The 10,625-nt window shown below is 43.2% G+C and overlaps 1 protein-coding gene across 3 annotated transcripts; it reads right to left on the reverse strand.

Annotated features, from left to right (window-relative positions):
- Window positions 1-959: 959 nt before the first annotated feature.
- Window positions 960-9,515, reverse strand: LOC308242388 (leukocyte elastase inhibitor-like). Of its 3 annotated transcripts, none has more exons than XM_080656599.1 (8): window positions 9,415-9,515; window positions 8,807-8,877; window positions 8,070-8,244; window positions 6,250-6,387; window positions 5,571-5,688; window positions 3,712-3,854; window positions 3,458-3,625; window positions 960-1,800 (listed from the first exon to the last, which is right to left on the reverse strand). In XM_080656599.1, the coding sequence occupies exons 3-8, from the start codon at window positions 8,235-8,237 to the stop codon at window positions 1,399-1,401; spliced, it is 1,137 nt and encodes a 378-aa protein (XP_080512725.1). In that variant the 5' UTR covers window positions 8,238-8,244; window positions 8,807-8,877; window positions 9,415-9,515; the 3' UTR covers window positions 960-1,398. The 3 variants fall into 3 exon arrangements, with proteins under 3 accessions (XP_080512725.1, XP_080512726.1, XP_080512727.1); XM_080656600.1 differs by having other exon boundaries at window positions 9,018-9,511; XM_080656601.1 differs by having other exon boundaries at window positions 9,339-9,453.
- Window positions 9,516-10,625: the final 1,110 nt, after the last annotated feature.

Raw genomic sequence — 10,625 nt, forward strand, 5'->3', positions numbered from 1 at the left:
CATTACAAGAATTAGATGTTCTCCACATAAAATATTTATTGAATTCTAGTTTCTGCTCTGAAATTTACTAGTTGTTTTAACCTTCAATAATTTATTTATAGTCCACTAGCCTGTTCTCTCATATATAAAGAGAAGGATTTGAGCAGAGTTGCATGGGACCAGGCAGTTCAGTTTCTACCTGATTAGCACAATGTACTCTAAATCACTGAGTAGATTTTAGCATAAGAGCCCAAAGAGAAGGATTACAGAATGCAGTGACTTGCTTTTCTTGTTTTTCCTATAGCTAAGAGAACCTTGAATATTGTAGGAGCCAGTACTGTAAGTATTTCAAGAAAAAAAGGAAGGAAAGGCTTGTCAACAGATTTGCTAAAATTTTTTTCTTTCATGGAGTCACTGACTATCATCATGGATGTCAGTATTGTCAGTCCAAGAACCCCATTAGTCCTGTCTTTTCTGAGATCAGATAGGAACAGGAAGAGGACTGAGATCAGTCTGGCTAGCAGAATCTTAGGAAACATTATTAGCCAGCCCACCAGCTTTGTGGGAGCATGAAAATGCAGCATTTCAAGCCCCATTCCAAGGAGTGCATTTGACTAAGGTTTGTAATGATCAAAGAGCCCCTGCCCCATCCAGCATTGCATAAAGCCATCCCATTGTTATCACAGTCTGGACTAGACGATGGAAATCAGGAGCCCTTATCAGAAAACACACAAGAAGCTGGTAACAGTGTGTTCTTTGCTCCCGCTCTTGCTTAACAGTCTCTCCTACTGCACTTCTCTTTTTGTGGTTTCATGGCATCTTTTAAGATAAGACACTTACTTCTTCATTCCTTGTGATCCCACACAAACTACAAACCAGGTGGAATGGAAAATAAGCTCTTTACTAGTTTGAAATCAGAGGGGCTATAATAGATTACCAATCCTTTAGAACAAAGGTTGAGAAACACTGGCCAAGGCAAATTTATCTTCATAATCCAACTTTTTATTGGGCTCCTTTCCCATATTTCAATTAAATGTCTGTTTTTAAGCCTCCCTTCAACAATGAATGTCTGTCTATCATAGCTTCCAGAAGTCTATCTGTGAAATAAATTACAGTATTATAATTTTTCTCATGGCTATCAAGAGAGTACAGCAGTTTCTTAGTTTACTACACTGTCAAGAATCTACATATCTGCTTGGTGCATTCAAAAGCAATCACTGACTTTTTCAATATAAAGAAAGGAAAATTGATACCTATGCCAAAGTTAATGCATGTAAACAGCCAACAGAGCTGACATTATAATGGAAGTTAGAGATTTGTTTTGGGATGGTAGATTTGTTGCAGAAGATATATGAAAACTATCACCACTGAAAGGGCCAGTGATAAAGCTGTGAGCTTGGCCTTGGATTTCCACAGTCTCTATGGTGAAGAAAGTCTGCCTAAGAATAGGATGTTAGTTGAGGGATTGTGTCGAATGAAAAAAAGGAATGGATGGTCAGCCACAAAATTTTCCTCTAGCATAAGCGAGCATTCGATGAAAATTGCAGCTGTTGCAGCCGAGGCCTCTGTGCCCTCCTCATTTACTTCCACAAAAGATTGGTGTATAATTTTTGATATAAAAATATCTCTGGCTCTTGACATGCCAGACAGATCAGCCTTGTTATTAAAGAGATCCTCTATACCCAGGCTGGCCAGGTGAGAGTTGAGGTTGTAGTTCTCTTCCAGCTTGAACCTGGGCAGGTGGACATTAACTTCAATGGAACTGAGATTCTCAGGTTTGGTCCACTCATGCAGTTTTTCTAAGGTCAATTGATCTTCGATCTGAAATGAGAATGGGCAAAAGAAGAGGTGAGAACTATTTCACATAAGCAAGGTAATAAACATTAATTACATGAATGGACTCATGTTATCAGTTGCTAATTAGTTTTTTTCATGTTTTGTGCCAAAATAGATTCCATTTGGAGGATTTCATTTCTTTTCAGCAATTGGTGAAAATAGAACAGAGCTCTGTTCCAAGCCATCAAGGGCCCAAGTAACAGGGACTTTGGACATTAGATGCTTCAACTACCCATCCATCCACCCACCCACCCATCCATCCACCCAGGTTTTCCTAAACCCCTACCACACTGGATTACTGTGATAGGCCATGATGGCTGTTATTCCTTTAACTGGTTGATTGGTGCAAGGTAAAATTCAAGTTTTCTTCTGTTTCTTCTATTCTGAACCCTACTGATCACTGTGGTTTTCTGTGAACTCACTGTGCTGAAGAAATCTCTAATACATTTAGCTTGTGGGTAAAAAAAGAAAAGGGACTAGTTCCTCATCTAAAATTGGGAGAGGGTTAATAATAGTACCTCTATGGCACTGTTGTGAGCATTAAATGACTTAATGAATGCAAAGCACTTGGCACACAGTAATTGCCACAAGAATGTCAGCTATTATATTACCATATCACTACTATTATTGGACTAGAATGGACCCATCATTCCACTTGTTCTACTGATGCTGATTATCTCTTTTGTGAGGCTGGAGAATTTCTCTTTATAATCAGGGAAGAGACAAATATGAAAATACAATTAAAAGAAGGAACATACTGATTTTAGTACAGACTTTATACATGCAAATAATTAATATTGGACCTCTTCCTGATAACAGTTTGGTTAGGGAGAGGGTAGAGAAAAACCACACAGTAGGCTAGAGACACTAAAGAAAAAACATAATCTTCACAGTTTAGCCTAGTCCTAGCCTGACAAGAAATGTCTTCGCCTTTAACTGAAATAAAATAGAAACATCATACAAAGTTCATATCAGAAAATAGGCTTAGCTTTCATATGGGTCTTTTCTACCATGTAGCTCTTAGAAATTTAATTCACAATCTATATGAATTGTGATGAGAATGAGCACTGTAATAATAGGATGTCATAGTACAAGATGAAGCTACCTACTCTAAATGTTTTGGGAATCTTAATTTTAATAAATTGGTTTCAATAAAACAATTCTAATTTTACTGCACTTTCCTCTGAAGTTCATTTAAGAATATTTCTGTGAACTGCCACTGACATGTTAAATTTAATATAGAACCTTAGATGTCCCCCACCACAACTGTTCACTGACAGTTGCTGAAAAGTTAATCTTAGGGCCGAAACCGGTTTGGCTCAGTGGTAGAGCGTCGGCCTGCGGACTGAAAGGTCCCAGGTTCAATTCCGGTCAAGGGCATGTACCTTGGTTGCGGGCATGTCCCCAGTAGGGGGTGTGCAGGAGGCAGCTGATCGATGTTTCTCTCTCATCGATGTTTCTAACTCTCTATCCCTCTCCCTTCCTCTCTGTAAAAAATCAATAAAATATATTAAAAAAAAAAAAAAGTTAATCTTAGGGCTTCAGAGTAGCAAACATTGATGGGCCACTACCACACAACATACACACAAGCAGAACCAATGTGTCAGACGGAAACATGAAGCATGAGCATGGGAGCCATTACCTTCTTCAGACCCGTGGCCTCGTCCTCGATGTCATCTGGCAGCAGGATGACCATGCTGAGCTCCCTGCCTTGGTAAGGCAGCTCCAGCACCCGGCACTTAAGGTCCTCAATGTAGCCAAATGGGAATTTGCTCTTCTGATACATCATTTTCACTGTTTTTGTGTCTTTCTGAATAGTCGAAAAAAACAAGTCACTCACATTATTATCTGCATTCTCTTAGAGCAAAGAGCAATTTTGTAATTACATCATCTCACCTTATTCAATCTGAAAGGTGTATCAGTTGTGGCCATTTTACTGAATTTCTCTTGCCAGTTTCCTTTGAAATAGATGGCATTAACTAGCACAAGTTTAGTCATATTATCAACCATGCCTGCAGCCAACAATTCTGGAATTTTCCCTAAAGAAATAAAGTAAGTTTTAAAAAAAAAAATTCACATATCAGTATTCCATTTTTGAATTGCATTGAAATGCAATACAAATTCATACTTTTTATTTAATTCCCATTAATGTATTAAGTTAGGAACGCCCTACCAGTGTGTTTTAACTGTAAATAAACCAACTAAAGGGTTTAAAAGCTAAAAACAGAACAGTCTTCTCTGCATTATATGAGAAACAATGAGCCTTCTTGGTGAATGGCCATTCTTTGGCAGGCATAAAAAATATTACTTAATGAAAATGATTTTTAAATAAGTCATTTCTTCAAAGCCTCCAAGTGGAAGCTGCTCTCACAGAAACTATTTTAACAGATATCAGAAGGCGAGGACAGTTAGTCCTCTGAAACACCAGTTCCCTTGTGACCACAGCATGGCCATGCCTTGGATGGGAGACCGGTGTTGGGTAGATGCCTTGACTCAGATCTTGACGAGGTTAGAGAGAGTTGTGGTGGAGAAACAGCTGAGATGGAGCCACCCCGACAGCTTAGACAAGACATTTGCCAAAACACTTAAGGCCACAGCAGTTTGTGTCACAAGTATGAGAATACTAGAGGCCCCATGTATGAAAATCGTGCAAGGTGCTTGGCGCCTGCTGCTGTGGCTGCCTCAGTCCTCACTACCACAGCTTCACCCGGAAGGTCTCCAGAAGGTCGCCTGCTCTAATTAGCATATTATGCTTCTATTATTACAGACTAGAGGCCCAGTGCACCAAATTCCGTCCCTCAGTCTGGCCTGCGCCATCTCGCAGTACAGGAGCCCTCGGGGGATGTCCGATGTCCGACTGCTGGCTTAGGGACCCCCAGCTTTCCATGGGAAGTGGGCCTAAGCCATCAGTCAGACATTCCCAGCGCTGCTGTGGAGGCAGGGGAAGCTCCCACTACTGCCGCTGCACTCACCAGCTGTGAGCCTAGCTTCTAGCTGAGTGGCGCTCCCCCTGTGGGAGCTCAATGATCACCAAGGGGCAGCCCCTGCTTTGAGTGGGATCGGGCCAAAACTGGCTCTCTGACATCTCCCAAGGGGTCCTGGATTGTGAGAGGGCATAGGCCAAGCCGATGGACCCCACCGATGCATAATCGGGGCTAGGGAGGGATTTGGGAGGTTGGCCAGCCAGAAAGGGACTGGGAGAGGCTTCCTGGGTGTATCTTGCCTGTCTCCTTCAGTCCCAATCGGCTGGACCCCAGCAGCAAAATAAACAACCAGTTGGAGCGTCTGCTCCCTGGTCGTCAGTGCACATCATAGTGAGCGGTTGAGTGGCCTTAGCATATCATTAGCATATTACACTTTGATTGGTTGAATAGACGACCGACTGGATGACCAGGCACTTAGCATATTAGGCTTCTTTGTATAGGATTCTTTTCCATAATCTGGCCAGGATGCATTTTCCTCAAAGCTTTATCCTTTTTATCCTACATTCAATGTTAGTTTTAATTTTAAAATGTGGTTTTGTAAATTTATGGGGAAAATATTTAGCTGCTTCAGTGAAAGCATGTTGAAGTTCCCACTTTGAGGAATTTTCACATTTAAAAGCTGTCTGGCACTGGGCAGTGGCAGAGGTTAGCCCCAGCGAGAGGGTGAGGACAGAGGAAAAGGGCAGGGAATCATCTGCAGGCTGGGAAAGTGGAAGGAGGAAAAGAACACCCAGTGTGTAATGAATGACTACATTCGGCCCACTCTCTTACCTTCAGTCTGCCCTTTGACCCACTCATTTATCACCTTTCTTGCATCTTCAGAGGCTCGCTGAAAATCTACACTGGCCAGTTCAGCACCATACATTTTCTGGGTTGAAGCTAAGAACTCCTGTTTAAAATAAAAAAGGTAAAAAACAAACAAACAAAACAACAACAACAACAACAAAAAACACACGAATAACTCCTACTACATACAGAAATGGTTTTCTAAAATCCTTAAAAGCAATAGAAATTGTCCTAAAAGATATAAATTTCATTGTAACAAAAAATGCTAACCCTTATACTTTTTGCATAACGGTAAAAAACACATAACATTAAATTTACCACCTTAATCATTTTAAGTGTACAGTTCAGTTGTGTTGGTGTTGTATAAAATTTACCAATTCTTTTCTAACCTTTGGGTGACATTTTTATAGTAAGTATACACTGATTGTTCTTGGAAGTGAATTATAGAATTCACTCTTGCTTTAATAAAACAGCCAGGGTCAATCTTTTCCTGTGAAGACTATCAAATGAAATTGAATCATTAATGGGGATACTGTCATATGTTTAAATTCTGTATTGTTTTCTGAATGTTTATAAAAATAAAAACTGACTTCTGTGACTTGATTGTGCTGGAAAATGTCTGCACTGTTTCGTGAGTTTTAGAATGTGAATGTAAAGTACTCACAGGGAGGAACTCATAGGTTTTCTCTCCATATAACCTATTAGCAAGTTTCAGAATATAGGGAGCTCCCCACTTGTTGATATCAGCATTCAGACTCTGAAAACTGGAATGAATCTCCTTAACCGCATCAAAGTGAAGAGTCTAAAATAGAGAAAACATTCTTTCTAAAGCCATTTATTTTGAAACGGATTCCTTGACATTTGCTTCTATAAATTAAATTAATGCTTTTATTACTAATTATTAATAATCTCAGCCCAATACTTTATTAAAATTTCATTGGAGAACAAAAGAATAGAGAATCTAAAATTTATAGCTTTGTGAAACATAATTACATTATAAGCTCTTTTTATATCACTTCTTTTTATAATAATAGTCCCATGAATGTAAGTGGGTAATAGGCTAAATATCTACCTATGTCTGCTTTTTCTCCAAAGAAAACCATAACTGGTATATTCATATATAAATTCTGTATCAAAGAGAGTTTTACTGAAAGTTCTCAGAAATAAACAGTAAAATTAAGAATCATCCCCTATGTGGGAGCACAAAGATATTACAGAATTGAGGGGATTTTTAAACTACACTGTCAGTAACTTAAAAATAACATCTATAAACTTAACATTCAGCAAAAGTTTAATTTTCATGTTACAAATCAAGAATCCCTTTATGGTTTTGTGAGTCCTGGGTTGGTTCCTTATTTTAACACACAAAGAATAAACTTACGCAATGTACAAAGTCCAGTTACTCACCAAGAAGGGAATATTTGCACAGTTGCTATGATAGATCTGCTTTAATGGAAAAGCATGGAACCCTTAAAACTATTTTTTGCTGAGGTAATACAGTCCCTGGATAAACCTCAAAATACAAGCTGACATTACCCTGCAAGAAGCAACTAACCATTATTACCAGGGGTAAAATGAAAAGTGGGTTTTGGAAAATATAAAAGTGATTTCATGTCTGCAGTGTTAACGACCATTGGTTTTTCAGAAAATGCGGAAATAAAAGATTTGGAGCTGGAACAGATGGATAAACTTGAATCCAAGGCTGGACCTTCCCCAGTTACTGGCACCTTGTAATCTTTCCCCTACTTAGGGAGAGCTAGAGTTCCCCTCTCAGAATTCACCAAAGACCACACAGCACAGTGGTGCGCCCCACACCCATGAAGGCCGTGTGGAAGGTCAGGCATTACTGCTTCTTCTCGCTGTAACAGGGACCTGCCTTACCACCCAGGGCTTGGCCCTGTCCCTGCAACGGCCGTACCTCACTTCTTTCCTCTCCTTCAGGCCCTCCTACCCACACAGGCACTTGTGCCAGGCACCGGGCTAGGCCTCAGCAGTATATAATCCCATGGTGCCCTGTTCCCTCTAAAAGGCAACACCGCCAACTTCTCCACTGTGGTGCATTCCCTGTGTTATTTTGTGCTGAAACGTAACATTACATAGCAGGCATTTATTAATGAGTAGCGGGTTGCATGCAAAGCAGAAACTGAAAAATCTGAGTTGAGAGGAGGTGCCTTCAAAGATTTGCCCACTGCAACAGAAGCAGCACACCACCGGGGCTTTCGTAGCTTTCTTCACTGCTGTATCCTCAGTCAAACACAAAACAGTGCCTGGCACATAGTATGTGCTCAGTAAGAACTCAATCATGAGTGAAAGCCTGCATATAAATGAACTGTTCTTGGGGCTTTTCTGGAAGTCTGGCCTCGTCGTGTATAGCTGTGGAACACACAAGTACAGTGTTTAAATCACCCTGTAAGAGCTCAAAGGCACGCCTTCCTAGTAGGGATGCACAGGGAACCCAGACTCCTTTTGTTAGTTTCTGCTGACCTTGGACATCTGTGCCGCGGTAGTGCCTCTGGTCCCCAGAAAGACCATGGCCAGCGCTGAGGAGATGCTTATGGGGGAGATGAAGATGTTCCCAGAGGGGTTGTTGTCCTTCAGGGTGCGGAAGAGGTCCACTGTGAACCGGGTGTTGGCCAAGCTCAGCTGCTCCATGGTGAGGCTACAACACAGGACAGAGGCCTAGCACACCAGCAAATTAGGCAATGACATTCCTCCACGTCTTCCTTGCCCTGAAATACCCGAAACTTGTACTTCCTTTCCTTTTTTCAGGAGGGCAAGAGCACTGTCCCATGAGCTCACAGGTGGGAACGGGACAAGGATCCATCAGCGACCTGGGACAGGACCCAGGGATCCTAGAGGGCGCTGCGTTGCAGACTCAGCAGCCAGGACTGGGCCTTTCCTACTCAGCGGGGGAGCACACACATTTCCCACCCTTTACCAGAAATGATAATTTTCTACTAGAAAATCAGAGCTACCAACTCCCCATTAAAGCAAGTTTCAGCAAAGTGATCAATTTTCCTCATTTTCAAGATTCAGTTGCTAATGTTTAGAGAGGTGAAGTGTCCCAAATCTTGAGGCTGGTATAGGAAGTGAGAGATTGAAAACCCAGCACGGGCCTTAGGGTCTGGGTGCAGCCCACCAGGAGCAGGGGACAAGCATCCTCTCTGACACCCTCAGGCTCTGGTGACTGGCCTTCCTCCTCAGCCCAGAAGCCTGCTTACCAATCCTGACTTCTCTCTGAGCTTGTTTCCACAGAGATGGGCAAGGAAGGATAGTTGTGCTGGCTGCTTCCCTGTAAGTAATACATTGAGTTATTACTGTTGTTATTGGAAAGTAACCTCTAGGATCACATTGGCCTCCCCTCCCTCCCTCCCTTCCTCCCTCCCTCCATACCTTCCTCCCTCTCTCTCTCCCTCCCTCTCTTCCTCTTACCTTCCCTCCCTCCACAGCAATGAAAAGCTATGCCTCCTGGGCTGCCTAAAAACTGTCTCAAACTGCTCAGGGAGGCAGGGAGTTGAGAAAGAAATAAAAATATTATGATCTCAGGCTTGGCTCTGGCTTCCAGCCACAAGGCCGCATCCAGTCCATGGCAGGCCAGCTGGCCCTCGCGCCCCAGATTAGGGGGTTGGGTGGGGGATGTTTCTGGTGTCGCTTCCTGCTCAGATGAGCAATTCAGGCAGCAATTCCAGAGAAAGGGCAGGGGCTGCGGGTACCCAGGCCACTGAAGGCCAGGGCTGAGCGAGGAGTAGGCACCTGGCAGATCCCAGCCCTGGGCAGCCCCTACCGGCTCCGTCTCACTTCCCTAATGGGCCTGGTGCCCCGACCTCACCGTTGCTGGCTGCTTGGGAGGGACTTGGAATCTGACAATACCCGCAGTGGCAAGCACCGCCCTTATATAGTCCCTGATGCGGTTGCAGCTCTGGGCCGGCAGGAGGAGGAACGGGGCGGGGTTGGGGGGCGGTAGGGGAAGAGGAAGAAGGGCGGCGCTGGGGGGCGGGGTGCTGGGGCGGAGCGACAGAAGGAGCAGGGTGGGGCAGCGGGGCGGGCACAGCAGGAGTCTGGGCACTGCCAGTAGAAGCCTAGATGAGGGTGGACTACTCAGGAGATGAGCACCTTTTTGAGTCTAGGGGACTCAAATCTCTGACAAGGACCTGATGGCCTAGTTCTTGCCTAAGTGTGAATCACTGAGATGACATAATTATCACCTCTTAGAGGGCAAACTAGCCCCTCTGAATCTCATCTGTATACTCCAAATTGGTTTTGTTTTTCTGTGCTTTTGTTTTCGTTTTGTGAGGTGGGGAGGAACCTCCAGTAAAAGATAAAACAGTCCTGTCAGCTGATGGTCATTGATGCCAGTTCAATGCCACCAGGAATCCCCAATTTAGGGTGCAGTGAAGAAGGAAACTTAGTGCAAACAGTTCTATTGTGATGCAGCTCAGTTACTAGTATGAAGCAGCAGGTGGCAAGGTGGCCCTCTCTGGCTAGCAAGCTCTGCTCTGCTCTGGTCTGCTCTGCCTGCTCCATTCCATCTTCCTCTTCCTGTTTCTCCAGGAAACAATCTTGAGTGGAAAGAGAAAGTGTGCTCCCAGAGACAGAAAGAGCTGGCTTAAATAGAGAGAAGTCCCCACCCCTGGTTTCGGATTGGTTCATTCTCATGCAAGAGAAGACTCCAAGTCCTCAAAGTTTGATTGCTCCAAAAAGCACTGTCCTGATTGGTCAGAATGGAGCTGCTCTGATTGATTAGTGAAAATGCTGATAAGGATATAAGTGCACATTTCCAAATGAATGGGGATAGCGATAGCCTCAGTCTTAAAGATTGAAATATATTCTAGGGACTCCTTTCTAAGGGCTGGCTCAGATGCAGGAACACAGTGCAGGCAGCCAGTTCAGTGCAGTCTTCTCCTTGAAGTGCCCTCCTGGTGAGTCCCCCTCATCCCAAAGAAATGGCTGCAAGGGTCTGTCTTATAAATTTGAGTCCATTTAGCCACCAGGAGTCCTTCTTGGTAGGTATCTTCTTTCTCAGGGTCCCCAGTTCCAAAC

The sequence above is a fragment of the Plecotus auritus genome (genome assembly GCF_963455305.1).
Source record: "Plecotus auritus genome assembly, chromosome: 2".
Classification (NCBI taxonomy): domain Eukaryota; kingdom Metazoa; phylum Chordata; class Mammalia; order Chiroptera; family Vespertilionidae; genus Plecotus; species Plecotus auritus.

What these genes read in the sequence shown, in the direction of transcription:
- LOC308242388 (XM_080656599.1), bottom strand. Translation starts at nt 8,237, where the DNA reads ATGGAGCAGCTGAGCTTGGCCAACACCCGGTTCACAGTGGACCTCTTC. An exon ending in CCGCGGCACAGATGTCCAAG is followed by an intron (nt 6,388 to 8,069) that starts GTCAGCAGAAAC and finishes TCTCTATTTTAG; the next exon opens with ACTCTTCACTTTGATGCGGT. An exon ending in AAACCTATGAGTTCCTCCCT is followed by an intron (nt 5,689 to 6,249) that starts GTGAGTACTTTA and finishes TATTTTAAACAG; the next exon opens with GAGTTCTTAGCTTCAACCCA.